This window comes from Peromyscus californicus, unplaced genomic scaffold, assembly GCF_007827085.1.
Source record: "Peromyscus californicus insignis strain IS unplaced genomic scaffold, ASM782708v3 Scaffold_8__1_contigs__length_139910024, whole genome shotgun sequence".
NCBI classification, from domain to species: domain Eukaryota; kingdom Metazoa; phylum Chordata; class Mammalia; order Rodentia; family Cricetidae; genus Peromyscus; species Peromyscus californicus.
In genome coordinates, this window is record NW_026294606.1 from 40,648,880 (window position 1) to 40,665,665 (window position 16,786).

Consider the following 16,786-nt stretch of genomic DNA (forward strand, 5'->3'; position numbering starts at 1 on the left):
TTTATAAACTTTTTTTATTAAATGTATTTTGTTTAATAAGCATGGTTGTTTTTATTTACATTTTTTATTTTAGGACAAAAATAATCATATAAAAATCTGTCCTAATCCAAAATATCTTGCAGTCCTCTTGTTGTCATTTAGTCTCAGAAAAAGACATAAGATTTGATTTTAAGTTACGTATAAGTGTGTCCCAGAGATTGGGTCTACATTTGTGTTCAGTCTTGCCTTTGTCTCTCTAAATGCTGGAACTTCAAAACAGAAGACAGCTCACAATCGGTCCAAACTTGAGAAGCACATTGGTCGGTAATTCTTTTGTTTTGCTTGCAATTTGCAAGTCTGGGGCACTTGTGGTCTGGGCTCCCCATGGCCTATCAAGTCCATTTGGACTTGCTCTCTCTGGGGCCTATCCTGGACCCCCCGGCCTGAGTCTGGGGTCGCAACTGTAATTAAAAGATCCATTGATTACCTGCTGACAGACTAACAGCCTTAAAGCTGAATCTCAGGCATGTTGTGAAACAGGGGAATGGGGAAGGCCTTTATTTTTTAAGGTGAAAAGCACAGGGAGACCTTCAATCTCTACCAAGTCAAGCAAGAACTGCCAAGTTTAAATGATTAAGGCACCCCAAAGCAGTATTTCAGTGTCTGCATAAGCAGATTACAGACGCCGAAATAGCAGTTAGTCATATCATAACAGGTTGATGGTCATGCTGTAAATTTCTGGCTTGGGGTCACTGAGTTAAGGTAGCTGAGAATTTATCATCCAGGGACTGAAGTAAGAGACAAATGACTAGTGGGTAACAACGTAGATGTTTACCATAAAATGGAGTTTCTTTAGCAATCATAATTACACGTCAGTGTCTTGGGAATTACTTTTCAGTGTTTATTCTTACCAGTTCTTTAGTGCTTGGTACCCTGCAATGCCAAGCATTCACCTGCTGCTGTGAATTAGCTTCTCTCCCTGGTCATCCCACTTTACAAGTGACCTTCAGATAAAGGATGCTCGCTGACATCCTTTTCCTTCACTTGTTCTCCTGCTCATTGGATTTAGAATAGCCTCTGACACATAAGAAGTGCTTTGTAAATAAGTAGAGAAGTCGATGATCACAGAAGTACATTAGAAAGAACAAGAAGACAGGAAATGTTTGTTAGCCTTGTCAGAGTAAAACTCTAGCATACAGAAAAATAAAATTGTAACTTCAGGTGATCGCATATCCTCCTGCATTTCCTGATGAAGGATGCAGCAAGCTAAATAAACTGCATGATAGACATGGTGGGATGGTGGGATAGTGAGAATCCCTACCAAGTCCATGGAAACTGAACCAGTCTTCAATTATCTAGCACCAACTGTCTGAAAAATATCCTATTATCTCAATTAATTTATTGCTGTGATACATTAGAATGGCAAGGCAAAGCCATTCCAGTGTATAGCTTTAGTTCTTGAAGAACTGAGTGTAGAAAGGAATTTCTTATTTCTCAGGGGGCACAGCAGTGCTTAGCAACACGGACATCCCTAATTATCAGGACAAAGGGGCTGAGAACAGCATAACTAAGTACTAAAAATGCTTTCATATTTGGTATTGTGGGTTCATGTGTCACTGTGAAGCCTGTGTAGAAGGAGAAAATGAAATCTGCCCAATAAAAGAAAAGGAAACAGGTCATGAGAGTGAGAACACTATGGGTAGCTCTGATTTCTGGCCTGGAATCATTTGCAAACCTGGAACTGCGAAGGTACAGGACACGAATGTGATGTTTGTACAGATGGAGAGCCATAGACCCACTGCTCCAGCCCATGAGACTCTGGAAAACGACATCACGAAGAGCCATGAGAGAGAGGAAAAGCCACTTAACTGTGTGTGGGGATGGCAGCATACAGCAATACCCAGTATACATCCCGACTTCAGACCTGTTTGTGCTCCTGACTGCTGTGATATAGTGAAGCAAGTTGGAGCTTATCAGGGAATTAAAGATCCAAAAGAGGAGGAGAAAGGGAAGAACTTGCCATGTAGTCTGTGGTTTGAGCTTTCTGCAAAAGATTGTCCTGGGACTGATGGTGACAGCCTGGACCACGCTGAGGAGACAGGTGGTGCAGATGGAGAGGCCACGGGCAACCCTTTCTAGGTAAATTATAGTTTTACAACCAATGTCACCTAGGAAGTTTCTGAAATAAAAAATTGCAGTTATGTTTCTGACCCCTATGCAATGAATAATGATTGTGTTTACAAAAGCCAAGTGAATGAGCATAACATCTACATTTTTTCTCTCAGGACCCATGAAAGTATACACATGTCTCACAAATAAGATGATGTTCCCTAAAACTCCAAGTCCAGTAAGTAAAATGAAAATTAATCTCTGGATGAGGTCTCTCCAGATCATCTTCATGATATTTCCAGCACTAGGAAAACCCTTTTGAGAAACACAAGGAAGTAAACATGAAATGGTTCAGGCCTATGGGTGTTCTGTTTTCTTTGGTGAAGAGAACAGTGTATTATGTAAATGCAGAGTCCTTTGTTACAGATGCCTGAGTTCATTCTTGTCCCTCCTGTTCTTGTTTCCATGGATACAGCAATGATGCTGATGGTGATTGGACATAAACACCATGCTGATGCACTCACTGCTTTACAGAAGACAGTTCTTTATACCCTCCATCTCTAAACTTTTTTCCATGAGGACACCCAAACAAAGGGCAGCATCACTCAATTTCTGAGACATGATATGGAGCATCAACTTAGATGCCTGTCTTCCCAGATTCTCTTTGCCATCCTGTACCCACTCATCCCTCAAGTATTGAACTAATAGAAAAGTGGAGATACTCCAAAGAACTGTAATACTTGCCCAAATGGGGATGATTTCCAGGGAAAGTCAGGTGGCTTTTCTCTGTCTCCAACTCTGAATTGACCTTGGAATAAAGGACACATAGATTAATTGGGCAGGGCGATAGCATCCCATTCCCTCACCTTGACAGTGTGATTAATTTTGGTTCCCTATCGCCTCTTGCATAGGATCATATTAAAAGTAGCATACCCTCCTATTTATGTGTGTTTACTGACCATTCCCTAAGAACATTCTCCCAAATCTTCGCTCTCAGCATAGTCCTGGTTCTTTTGGATTCTAAACAAAGGCACATCCTCCTGTTTTGATTTTCAAGGTTCAGCAAATCTAGTGATTTTATCAATCAGTATTGTCCCATTCTATAAAGGACAAGCAACCTAATACCTAGTACTGATTTGTATTTTTTACACATGATATCCATTTTCTTTCTTCTCATTCTGTTTAAAGTTCAAATCAGGATTAAAACATAAATGCATTAATTTTACTTACATTTTTACAAATCATAAATAGTTTTATGTAGGATCTTTAAGTATATTTGACTTCCACACTTTAATATTCTGTGCTGTTCACCAAATTTGTCTCAGTTATTTTGGCTCCTCCCAAACATATGTGATACTGGCACTTACCTTGCCACAACAGTACATGTAATATTCTCTATTTGATCCAATTCCAGCCTCCACACTACACAATCTGTGCTGCTCACAGGTCACAAATGTGTCTCCTACAATTTCCCTGAATCCTCTGGACTGTGCTGTCTGTTAGTCTGTTTTTATCAACCCCTCTGTGCTAGGAAACCCCAAGAGATGCTTTAGTACATCAGTTACCTTGTATTTTTACAGATGTATCTCTTGGTTTTTGGAGATATCAATAATACATGTTGAATTGCTTACTGAATTTTTTTTTTCTGAATTTTTGTCACTCCTGGACTGCAAAAACATCTACTCAAGGAACTGTCAGAGAGAAATTTATATTTTACGTTATATCTTTTTAATTTTAGTCATTTTTGTGTATTGGGCGTTTTTCCTGCATGTATGTCTGGATACCACACGTGTGCCTGGTGCTTGCAGAGGCCAGAATAAGCATTGGATACCCTGAAACTGGAGTGGCACATGGTTGTTAACTGCCATGTGGGTGCTGAGAATTGAATCAGGGAACTCTGTAAGCGAAGCCAGTGCTCTTAACCAGGCAGCCAGCTCTTCAGCCCACATATGCACAATTTAATAAGCTTTCACAGGCTCCTTACCTCCACCATGCTGGAATCAATCAATGCAGTCTGTGTGCGGCCAGTTAAGTGAGGGATTTTGCTGCAATGATGTGGTGGAGGCTTACACATATTCTAGAAACTGGAGGAATTTCAAAACTTTAGAAATAGAAAGTTCAGGATTCACAAGAACCTGCTTTGTGACCACCCACTGTGGATTTAATTGTGACTTTCCCAATTCATATATATATTCATCATATTGAGAATATTATTTGGCTTCCTTAAAAATATTTTTATATGCAAATTGTATTTTGTGCAATACAGGTGTATTTTAGAGAGTCAATGAACTAACATGTGTAGTGCCTAGGGAAGTGCCCAGCATGCATTTCTAAAATCAGTTATTAGTGTTAGTATTCAGCCTCGCGTCTGCTTTATCCACAATTCTCTTATTCTATGGTTTACATTGGATCTGGGAAGGGGAAATTCACAAGAAATGAGATCCTGGTAAAGAAGGAAAGAGTGCTCCATCCACAAGCACTGTAGTCACTAGAGGTCACACAGCTCAGATCGAAGTTCCCAGTGCTTGGAGGAAAACACACACAGATTGTGCAGAAGCTGTGGGAACCAGAGCTTCCTCCTCCAGGCTGCAGTGCAGGCGCCCCCGTCTCCTGCTCTGCCTGTCCTGTGTAATGAGCAGCTCTGGCCCAGGGGCCGCACACACTGTCCACATGGCTGATGAAGCCATCCTGGATTGCAGGTAGGAAATGATAGACCATCTTCTCCCTGAATCCTGCCACTTTCCTCTCCCAGAGTGACAGGGAGCCCACATCCCTGTCTCCTGCATCCCTGCCCTCCACAGATTTCTTTCCACACCAAAGGCAGCTCCACCCACCGTGACGTGGCGGCACTCACCATGCAGTCTGTGCAGCAGCTCGGGTGGGTGTCCTCACGGCACCAGCCAGGCCCTGTTTATCAACCTGAGACCTGAACTCAAGAGAGGTGTCAAGATGTCACCATCAGGAGTTTGGCTCCATCAGGGGAAAAGGCTCCTCCTGCACATCTCCATCCCTGAGGCCCGCTCTGCCTTCTCCCTGGTGCTCTGTCATTTCCTGAACCCAGAAACTTTCTGATCCTAATTACAGTGCCTGTGAGTGGGTGATGAACAGTGCATGAGGGGTCTGGGCTCTTTGAACTTAAATCCATTCTTTCCTCTTTCCATTCATTTACCCCCTAAACCAAGAGCTGCTTCAGAAGAAATATCTGATACTCGAAAGTGATCACTTTCTGAATAATTTTCAAGCATATTCTTTATTAATAACAAAGGATCATTTAGTGCTACAGGCAGGGGCTACGGTCAAGATCATGTTTAGGACAATCACCAGGAGACTGTGGGAGCCTCTGGGCTCTTGGTACTGTTTTGAATGCCTCCTCCTCCTCCTTCCTTTTAGGCTATTAAGGTCTGCTTTTTTTTTTTTTTTTTTTTTTTTTTTTTTTTTTTTTTTTTTTTTTTGGTTTTTCGAGACAGGGTTTCTCTGTGTAGCTTTGCGCCTTTCCTGGAACTCGCTTTGTAGCCCAGGCTGGCCTCAAACTCACAGAGATCCGCCTGGCTCTGCCTCCCGAGTGCTGGGATTAAAGGCGTGCACCACCACTGCCCGGCTAAGGTCTGTTTTTATTTCTCTCCACCATCGCCACCTTTATTGTGGACTGGATGTTTTGCCCTTTATTCATGTTATAATTTCTTCCCATTTGGGTGATGATGTTTATTTTTTATGTATTTCAACGTTTTTATTTCTGCATGTAGAATAGTTGGCTCCATTATGGCATTTTAATACCTGCTAGGTGTTGGTTGATCCTCTCCCAATTTTCTCCTCTTCTATTACTTCTCACTTCCTATTCCCATCTAGACCCTTAGGATTACTTTCTTTTTGTGATGATGAATAATATTTCATTCAGTTTATATATATGACAGTTTTATGTATTGATCTATTGACAGACCCTTAGGTTGAACCCATGTGCATAGTGAATGCTTTTGTGACTAAACATAGGAGTGCAAGTGTCTCTAACATTCTGATTTCATTTCCCTTGGCTGTATATCCAGTAGTTGGGATTGTTGGATCATAAGGAAGAAAACTATACTTACCTTAAATGCAGTCAGTGACTCTTAGAAACAGTACATATCTATAAAACCGCACCTAAATCTTCACAGTAAGCCAGAAGCCCTTCCATGCTCCTTTCCTGTCATGTCCTCAACAGAGCAGGGAAATTCCCACCATGAAAGACCCTACCGAGGCTCTTCCCACCTTCTACCAGTTTAACTTGCTATTTCTGTCAGTAGGAGCACTGACCAGCACCATTCCTACATCTCTCCGATCGTCACCACAGCCACCAACATAAATTTGAACCAGGCACAGTGGCATATACCTCTAATGGTATGTGCATATTCCCAGCAGTTGGAAAGTTTGAGGCTGAAAGATCAGGAGTTCAAGGTCAGTGTGGTGGTTTGAATAAATGTGCCCCCCATTAACTCATAGGGAGTGGCACTACTAGAAGGTGTGGCCTTTTGGAGGAAGTGCATCACGAGAGGGCGGGTTTTGAGATCTCAAATGCTCAAGCAGGTCTAGTGTGACATTCACTTACTGCTACCTGCAGATCCAGATGTTGAACTCTCAGCTCCCTCTCTAGTGCTCTGTTTTCCTGCATGCCCCCATGCTTCCCACCATGATGATAATGGACTAAACCCCTGAACTGTAAGCCAGCCCCAGTGAAATGTTTTCCTTTATGAGAGTTGCTGTGGTCATGAAGTCTCTTCACAACAATAAAACCCTAATTAAGACAGCCAGCCTCTGCCTTAAAGCAAGAGGCCAATTTGGGTTATTACATGAGACTGTGTCTCAAAAACAAAAAGAAAAACTTCAATAACCAAAATGTTTATTTTTATTTGTAGTTATGTGTATGTGTCTGTGTACATGAATACAGGTGCCAGAGAAGTCCAGAGATGCCAGATTACCCCGGACCTGGAGTTATATGCAGTTATGAACCACTTGATGTACTGGGAATCAAACATGGATCCTTTGCAAGAGCAGCATGTGATCTTTACTGCTGACCTATCTCTTCAGTTTCCTCATAGTTTTTAAAAACAAAATAACTCAGAAAGGTAAAAGGAAGTACTTATTAAACTTCTGTTATTCTAGTTTTTCTCAAATGTAATAATTCTTATAGTTTTTTTACTCTTGCAAATGATGGAGCAAATCTAATTAAAGATATGACTATATTCCATTATTTTCAAGCTTTTATTTTATTATATTGAAATGCACTTGAATAGTTCATTCTATATCAATATATTTTGAGCTTATTTACCATCTTATAAATATCCACACCAAAAAATCTTGTAAATTTTTAAAATACATTTTTTTGTGGGAGGGGAGCATGCATGTGCCATGGCACATATAGAGGTCAGAGGGCAGCTTAAGAGAGTCAGTTTACTTCTTTAATCATGTGATTCCTGGGGTCAAGCTCAGGTGTCAGTCTTAGTGATAAGTGCCTTTCCCTGCTGAGCCATCTCGACCAGTCCTCAATGCCATAATTCTCTTGTCAGTGTGGAACTTGGGGATATGTTTCCTGTTGTGTTGTTCTCTTTGCTTTGGTTCTGGAGGTTGAGCCTGGGCCTTGTCCATAGAGGAAGTCACCCTGACACTGAGTTACTCCCCAGCCCTGAATATTTTCAAGTAGCTAACAAATGCACATCTCATTTGATATTTAGGTAATGTGTTTGGAATGATGTAGTTAATTTGTAAATTGTATTTCTTCAGTGAACACCTGTATCTGAAGGATTAGTTCCTAGAAATGGGGTTCCTGAATCAAAGGGATTCACTTCAGTAATTTGTGCAGATGCTGGCACATCACTCTGCTGATCTTCACTATCTAAAGCTCAGTGGAGTAAGTCTTCCATCTATCTATGCAGAAATCACACCAAATGACCTCTATGTATCTATGCAGATTTCACACCAAATGACCTCCATCTATCTATGCAGAGTTCACATCAAATGACCTCCATCTATCTATGCAGAATTCACATCAAATGACCTCCATCTATCTACACATAGTTCACACTGAATGACCCCCATCTGTCTATATATAGTTCACACCAAATGACCTCCATCTATCTATACATAGTTCACACCAAATGACCTCCATCTATCTATCCAGATTTCCTCTGAATGACCTCCATCTATGTATGCAGAGTTCATTCTGAATGACCTCTGTCTATCTATGCAGAGTTCACATTGAATGTGGAAGGTTGATATGAGAGTAAATGAGAAGATACATGGGTCCCTCTCTCTTTGATCTGATCTTCATATCAGACATAGGCTGCTCACCACCAGCTGTACTATGTGAGATTATCTTTACCTGCTTAAGCTTTTCTTACTTGATTAAAAAACATATACAAGGTATAGAAAATACTAACAGCCATTTAAAACCTCCTATTCTGAAGCAACATGGCTTCTCCAATCTTACTGAGCATGCCAACATTCAGCCAGGTGTCCTTCCCTGTGAATCAGGATAAACGGGCTGAGAACTGAATAACCAAGGGTCAGAAATTCTTGAAAATGCATTGTGAAGGAGTCATTCTTCAAAGAGAAAGATAAATATAAAGAGACAACACAATCTGCCCAATAGAAGGAAAGAAAACAGAGCATCAGAAGGAGGACACTCTGGGCAGCTCTCAGCTCAGGGGGAGTTCTGTAGAGAAGTTTGGATTTCTGAAGGTAGAGGACATGCTGGTGGTGCTTGTGGAGAAGAGATACCATGTAGCCACTGGCCCCTCCCATGACTCCCTGAAACACAGCATCTCTCAGGACCATAAGAAGGAGAAACATGCTGTTTATTTTCTGACTTTCTTTTTTGAAATAACAGTATAAACTATTGTTACTCAGTTGTAATGTATTTATGACTCTGTTTCTGATGGAGTGGACAAGGTTCATGCTGATCAAGGAATTGAGAATCCAAAAGAAGAGCAGGGAGAGAAGCATATACCATGTGGACCTCAGTCTGAGCCTCCCCCACCAGGAGTCTCTGGGACTGATGATGATGGCCTGGACCACAGTGAGGAGACTGCTGGTGCAGATGGAGAGGCCCCGGGCCATCCTTTCTAGATAAACAATAATGTGACAGCCCACATCACCTAGGAAGTGTCTCAGACCTAAAGCTGCAATTGTCGTTGGCATGCTCTTGGAGAAAAGCATTATAATATTTGTAAAAGCCAAGTGCATGAGAATAAGGTGTATAGATTTCTTTCCAGAACCCACAAAAGTGCATATGTGATTCACCAAAACAGAAATATTCACCACGGTGCCAAATCCAGTTATAAGAAGGAATATTGTTATTTCACTAATATTCAAAACCATTTCTAACTTCATAGGGAGAAAATTTTGCATCTTCCAAGTAGAGTTTGAGGAAATGATATGCATCTATAAAATAAATTTAATGTCATAATATCTTTCTGGTCTATAAAAGACAGCCCTGATGTGTAATGGAACATATTTTCTATCTAAAATATCTACTTTTTTTCTTGTTAGTCTTTATGGGACATCTTATACCTTAAGTGGAATCTGTGGGAGAAGATAAAAATATTTGAAATTACAAAACAGATTTATATTAGCAAATATAATTCCATATTAGCAAAATTAAATTACATGTTCAGATGTTTACATATTCCATGTATTTTGATCCCCAGCATGTGTTGAAATAAACTCAAATGCTTACCCACCTGAATGTCTCCTTGTGTTTTCTATTTCATTTTGTTACCTCTGCTGTGAGTCAGTTCCCAACCTGGACATTCCCTTAAGCTCCTCTCCTGCACAGTTAGTCAACAGACATTTCTTAAAAAAAATCGTGTCAACCCTGGTCATTCACTTCTTTAATCCCAGCTCTTGAAGAAGGGTGAGGCAGGATTACTGTGGATTCCCTGCAAACACATAGAGCATAGAGAGTTTCAGGTCAGCCACAGTCACATAACAAGACCTTGTCTGAACCCCCACCCCAAGAAAACCCTAGAGCAGCCCCAAAAGCAAAACAAAAATCAATATGAAGCAACACAACCCTATCTTACTGCTTCATCAGTAGCATCTTTCAGAGTGGGAGACCTTTCTTCTTCTGTAATTCCTTTTGCTTTATTACTATGTGGTTTTTCTTTTAAAATGAATATAGAAAAGATCTGTGCTGTGAGATGGTCTTTCTTTATGCTGTGAATATGTGTTGTTATCATTGCTTAACAGTAAGCTGCTCTATGGCTAAGCAGCCTAGAGGCAGGTGGGAAACCCAAGCAGAGATCCATGGAGAAGAAAGGCAGGGCTGGAGGAGATGTTGAGAGCCGCCTCGGGAAGCGGGGAAGCCAGATTTAATGTAACAAAGGTAAAGTCATGAGACATGTGGCGACACAGAGATTAACAGAAATGAGTTAATTTCAGATATAAGAGCTAGCTAGTAAGAAGCTGAGCCAAAGACCAAACAGTTTGTAATTAATATATAAGCCTCTGAGTAATTATTTTATAAGTGGCTGTGGGACTGGGGGTGGAGAGATCTGTCCAGACCATGGGCCTGGGTGGTACCAACTTCCCCCTACAGACCTGTTTTATGTCCTATCTCTAGTGACTGTATCTTTGATTCATTTATCTTTATACTTCGTAGGTGTGTGCTTCTATGCCTGCCTTTTATCTTTTATCTTCAAGATTACTGGCAGCAAGAACTGTGTGAATATTGGCTTGTTCCCAAGTCTGGAATGATGCAGCTTCATGAGTAGAAACACTCACAAAGTACTGTCTTTCAGCCTCAGTTTCCTTGACTGCAAAATTAGAGATTACAATCTGTAGTCATGCATTAAATAAAGCATGCTGGGGTTTGAAATTCTCAGCCCATAGTGCAATTAAAGCACCAGGCATATCAGTAAGAACAGCTGTAACTGGTATATTTAAGCAAGAGTTGATTAAAAATTTAGTCAGACATCTAGAATCTTAAAAAAAAAAATTTCAAACTATTCCCCAATACCCTCATGTCATTAACAAGTACGATGATGATTTTATGATTTTGGTCTAGTGTTTCCCATCTTCCTAGGATTCCTACCTTAATGTTAGTGAAGACCCAAAGTTCCAAATCAGATTTGGGGTAAGCGTTGAAACACCTATTACAATACTTCCAGTAGTTTTTGACTAACAATTTGAACAGTAGCAGGGACAATAGGGAATTATTGTTGGAAACAACTTAAAAGGGCATGCTGTACATTGAGTTAGGTAACAACTCAGGCAGGCAACTCTGCCCACTTCAGACACAGTTTTCTCAACTAACAATGGCAACAGTGCTTGATGCTTCAGAAAACTAAGTCTAATTTACAATGCATTATATCAACGCATAACCTGGCCAAGATAAAGAATAATTATAGTTTTCAACACTAATTATTAATAGTTTTCTCCATCATACCGGTATATAATGATGAAGTTGACTCAGAGATACAGTATGTTATCTTTGAGATTAGGAGAGTCTTTGAGGATAAGTACAGAAAACATTTAAGATAAATACACGTGCACACACACACACACACACACACACTCACACACACATACACACACACACACAGAGGGGGCGAGGGGAAGATAGAATTAAGATCTTAATAGGTTAAGACAAAGTTTGCCCATATGTAAGAGACAAATATGCCATGAAGAAACTGTGTGGAAACTGATAATGGTGTAGTCATGGTACAGGTGAAGGCAGAGCTTACAGAAGAGAAGGGTTTCTGTTTTGTTTCCCCCTAGGAACTGGAGATGTTCTTGTATCATTCTTATTCTCCCCAAAAGGAAAGAGACAACACAGGAAAAAAAAACCCCTTGAGCTCCCCAAAGGCACTGGCTCCTAAGCATGGAAGCCTGGCACTTAACCATCTTTCCAGCCTGTGGTACATACCTGTGGAGATCAGGCTCGCCCAGCCCTATGCCTCACATTTAAAGAAAAAGGAGCTGATGTGCTTCAGAGGGAAATTTTGCAGCCCGAGGGAGGAACATCCAAGAGTGGTCAGGTGTGCTCACTGCAGCGGCCGAGGTGGAAGACAGGCTCTGGGTGAGTCCTCTGGCCAGGTGAGCCTTCCAGGGCTGCGTTTGAACCGTCTGCATTCAGTCTTGTTTTCAACAACCTGTCACTGGGCTTCAGTTTTCACAGCTCTCATAGTGTAGGGGAGAAGGAAGCCCTCTGTGGAATCTCGTCCCTGGGGCACATCTCTCTCTCCCTCCACAATTACTACATAGGTTTCTTCTAGAAGCTGTTTCAGACTTAATTGGAATTTAATTACTGTATGTAACAAACTATAGAAATGATCCCTGGAAGTACAGTCTGGAGTTGAATTACTTTAACGGACACACAATGAGGAAGTGAACAGCAGCTAGGTTCTGAGTCTCACTGCCTATGTCTCCACTCTGTGTCTCTTCACTGTCACAAAGTTCTGAAGCTGGCAATTAGAAAGGACTTGCTTTACAGGTACAGAAAAGGCAATGTCCTGTTCTTTCCTTGACCTGTTCCACACCTGAGAGTATGACAAATGTCATCCATCTCTGGAGATTCCACTTTCTGAGAAAGTCTCAGATACACAGTTGGGAGCAAGAGGCTCTCCTTGCTGTAGACACCTTGATGGTTCAAGGTCTTCCATGAGTGACTGTTTCCTTCTTTGTCCATTAAACAGCAACTGGGACCCCGAAAACCAAGGAAACGTCATGTGAAAGACTCATCCTGTCCTATAATGACTGTCAGTACACATGGGAAGGTTACTGACTGATTTATTGGTGGAGGCAGTAAATTTACAGGAGTCAAAATTTTAAGGAGCCAAATTACCAGGTGAATTAAGATAAACTGTGTTTTACAAAATGATATGCCCCTTATTTGACACTGAGTTATAATTTATCTTGGAAAGGTTTCTCTGTTGGCTTAGTACATTCTCACTAATGGCTGCCTGTCTTTCAAGCAGAGGTCAATACTATCACTACTTGGTGGAGAACAAGTAGGTCTAGTTGGTAATGACAGGCTCCATCAAGATGGTGGTCTCCCTGCCTTCCATGTTTCAAGATGGGAGTCCAATACTACATCATCATGGGGAAGGGCAAGCTGGCCAGTCCACAGGACAAGTATATTACTGCTAATTAAAAAGACAAAGGAGCTCTGGCTAAGCTGGTGGAAGCCATCAGGGCCAATGCCAGATATGAGGAGATCCATGATCATGGAATGGTGATGTCCTGGGTCCAAAAGCCCATCCCTAGTGACACAAGAGACCACACCTACTCTAACAAGGCCACATGCCCTAATTCTTTCAAATAATGCCACTCCCTATGAGTATACAGTGCCCATTTTCATTCAAACTACCACAATGGGTGAGAGGTATATATGGTGATATTTTATTTGCATTAAAATGTTATTTGTATGTTAATAAATAAAGTTGCCCGGGGGTCAGAGCTATTAGCAAGCCATAGGAAAGCAGGGCAGTGGTGGCGTATGCTTGTAATTCCGGCACTTGGTAGGCAGAGCTGGGTAAGTCTCTGTGTGTTCAGGGATACAGCCATTATTGGATACACATGCCTTTAATCTTAGTACCAATCATGGAAAACCTGGAGGCCTATACAGACAGGCCGTGACAAGGCGGTCATGTGGTTGGGTTTACAACCAATGAGAAGGCAGGACAGGAACTCTGTATAAAGACTTTAACACAGGGGTAGCTCTGGTTCGGAGAGGTAGGACCACCGCAGGAGGAAGGGTAAGGTTTTAGCTCTTAGCTCTGACCTCTTGGCTTTCTTCTTTGCATTGGTTCTGTGTTTCTTATTTAATAAGAAGGTTGGATACATCTACATTTGGCGCCCAACGTGACAAGAATTCATTAAAAACCACTTGGCTTGACTTGGCGGCAGGTCCGGTTTCCGGCCTGGGCAGCCCGGCTGCCTAGCTCGGGCCCAGGCCTGACTGACCTGCAGCTGGAGCTACTTGCAACTGCTACAAACAACTCAGGCCTACCCTGCTGAACAGGGCCCCTGCCTGTAAAGCCAAGACTTGACTCGGCTCAAGCGGCTACGCTTTCTCCTCTCTCTCTCTCTCTCTCTCTCTCTCTCTCTCTCTCTCTCTCTCTCTCTCTCCCTCTCTCTCTCTCTCTCTCTGGATTCACACCTCGAACATCAGGTGGCTGTGAAATTCCCTGGGATTCTACTGTTCTACCCAGACTTGGTAAGTCAATTAACATATCTATTTAAAAGAGATTTTTTTTCTACATTAAAAAAAATGGGCTTTATGTGTACATTGGAAGAAAATTGGGCTTTGTTTGAAATTTTAGGAACTCTGACAATGGAACAACTATATGAAAAGATTAATATTGATCGAATTATTCAGTTTATTACTTTTCTTATCCTCATTTTACTATTTAAAAAGATCGTCAACTTAAGTGCCAGGATAACAGTCTTAGAAAAACTTGTTAAACCGGTAAAAATGAATTATAGAGAAATTCAAATTCAGACAGAAGAAATAAATAGTGAAGTTGTTTCAAAATTGGATCATAAGGTTACAGAAAGAAAGCCAGTTTTCACACAATCACCCTTAATTTGTCCAGTAGCCGTACAGCAGCTACCTGATGAAGAGAATGAACAAAATACTTGGGTTCCAGTTGAAATGTTAGACTTACGAAGATTTAAGGAGGCAATAGCATCTTATGGCATGCACTCTCCATATGTAAAGCAAATGTTAAACACCTGGTCAACTTGTAATAGGATTCTACCAAAGGACTGGCGGGAATTGGCACAGGCTGTTCTTGAACCAGGACAAAATCTCCAGTGGAAAATGTGGTTCAATAATGAGGCTAAAAATATAGAAAGACAATGGAGGGATAGCGGAATACAAGTCTGCCAGGATCAGCTTACTGGAGAAGGCCAATATGCTTCAGTACAAACACAATGTTCATATGATGTCCAAACCCTAGTTCTATGTCGAACGGCAGCTTTGAATGCATGGGACAGAGTTGAAGAACCAGGAAAAAAACCTGAGTCATTTACAAAGGTTATACAGGGCCCCAAATAATCTTTCACAGATTTCTTACAAAGATTGACTTCAGCAGTACAAAAGATGGTCCCGAATTCAGAGGCTAGTCAGATAATAATTGAATCTTTAGCCTTTGAGAATGCAAATGCAGCGTGCAAAAGAATAATCAGACCGTTAAAGGCAAGATCTGCACCTTTGGAAGATTGGATTAGAGATACAGTTAATGTAGAGGCTTATGACCATGATGATATGTGGGTAGGAAAAGCAATTTCAAAAGGTTTGAGCAATGTTAGATGTTTTGGATGTGGAAAGCAAGGACATTTGAAAAAGGATTGTAAACAGGTCATTCCTAGAAATAATGTTTCTTCAAGGAACACTGGCAACAGAATGCCCCTTCCTTCTGGAGTATGCAGAAGGTGTGGTAAGGGAAAACACTGGACCAACGAATGTAGATCAACGAGGGACAGACAGGGTAACCCTCTGCCTCGAGCTTCGGGAAACTCCCAGAGGGGCTTCAGGCAGGCCCCCACAGTAAATCCAGTTCAAACCTTTCCTGCAGTTGTAGAGGAAACCCCTACTCAAAGCAACTAAATAACCAAATGTCTATTGGAATAAATCATGTTAGTCGAGATGATGAAACAGAGAAAATAGGAAATACAGGAAAAAACATAAAGAAAATTTTTTGGCAAACTTCTATTAATGAACAAAGACCAAAACTAACAATAAAAATAAATGGTGTTTTGTTGTCTGGTCTGGTAGACACAGGTGCTGACATTACCATAATTGCACCAGAATTTTGGCATCCAACTTGGCCTCTTCAGGAGGTAAACATTCAACTCTTAGGAATTGGGACATTATCTCAAGTGAAACAAAGTGCAAGATGGCTTGAATGTATAGGTCCAGAAGGACAGAGAGGAAAATTAAAACCATATATGGCTAACATAGCTATGAACCTGTGGGGTCGAGATTTGTTACAACAATGGAATACTCAGATTAATATCCCTCCAATCTCAGAAACAAATCATAAATTAGTACATGTTTCTGAGAGAAATATTAAAAGATATTATTCTAATGAGTGCTCACCAGCCATCCATGTCATACAAGAACAGGGCACAACAACTGATAATCTTCCAAAAACACTAACAGCTCTACCTTTAAAATGGTCAACAGACAAGCCTGTATGGGTTCAGCAATGGCCTTTAACAACAGAGAAACTCCAGGCTTTACAAGAGCTGGTGGAAGAACAGTTAAATGCTCATCATATTGAAGAATCAACCAGCCCTTGGAATTCTCCTGTATTTGTTACAAAAAAAAAATCTGGTAAATGGAGAATGGTAACAGACCTTAGAGCAATTAACAAAGTAATTCAGCCAATGGGCTCTTTACAATCTGGAATTCCTTTGCCTACTCTGTTACCAAAAGGATGGCCTCTCATAGTTATTGATTTAAAAGACTGTTTCTTTTCAATACCCTTACAAGAAAAAGACAGAAAGATTTGCTTTCACAGTGCCTACTTATAATAATTCTCAACCGGTTAAAAGATTTCAATGGAGGGTTCTCCCACAGGGAATGTTGAATAGCCCAACTTTGTGCCAATATTTTGTAAAACAGCCATTAGAAGTGGTACGTAAAAAATTTCCTAAATCTATAATTTATCATTATATGGATGACATTTTATTAGCTGATTCAAATGCAGATACTTTAGAA

The 16,786-nt window shown here is 40.9% G+C and overlaps 2 protein-coding genes and 1 pseudogene across 2 annotated transcripts; all 3 read right to left on the reverse strand.

Moving 5' to 3' along the window:
- Positions 1-1,473: 1,473 nt before the first annotated feature.
- On the reverse strand, positions 1,474-2,555 carry LOC128103094 (putative vomeronasal receptor-like protein 4). The gene has a single exon (XM_052727178.1). The coding sequence runs from the start codon at positions 2,377-2,379 to the stop codon at positions 1,474-1,476; it is 906 nt and encodes a 301-aa protein (XP_052583138.1). The 5' UTR covers positions 2,380-2,555.
- Positions 2,556-8,541: 5,986 nt separating this feature from the next.
- LOC128103077 (putative vomeronasal receptor-like protein 4) lies at positions 8,542-9,465 on the reverse strand. Its single transcript, XM_052727163.1, has one exon. It carries the CDS (start codon positions 9,463-9,465, stop codon positions 8,542-8,544), a length of 924 nt encoding a protein of 307 aa, XP_052583123.1.
- A 2,859-nt stretch (positions 9,466-12,324) lies between these two features.
- On the reverse strand, positions 12,325-12,409 carry LOC128104895 (uncharacterized; annotated as a pseudogene).
- Positions 12,410-16,786: the final 4,377 nt, after the last annotated feature.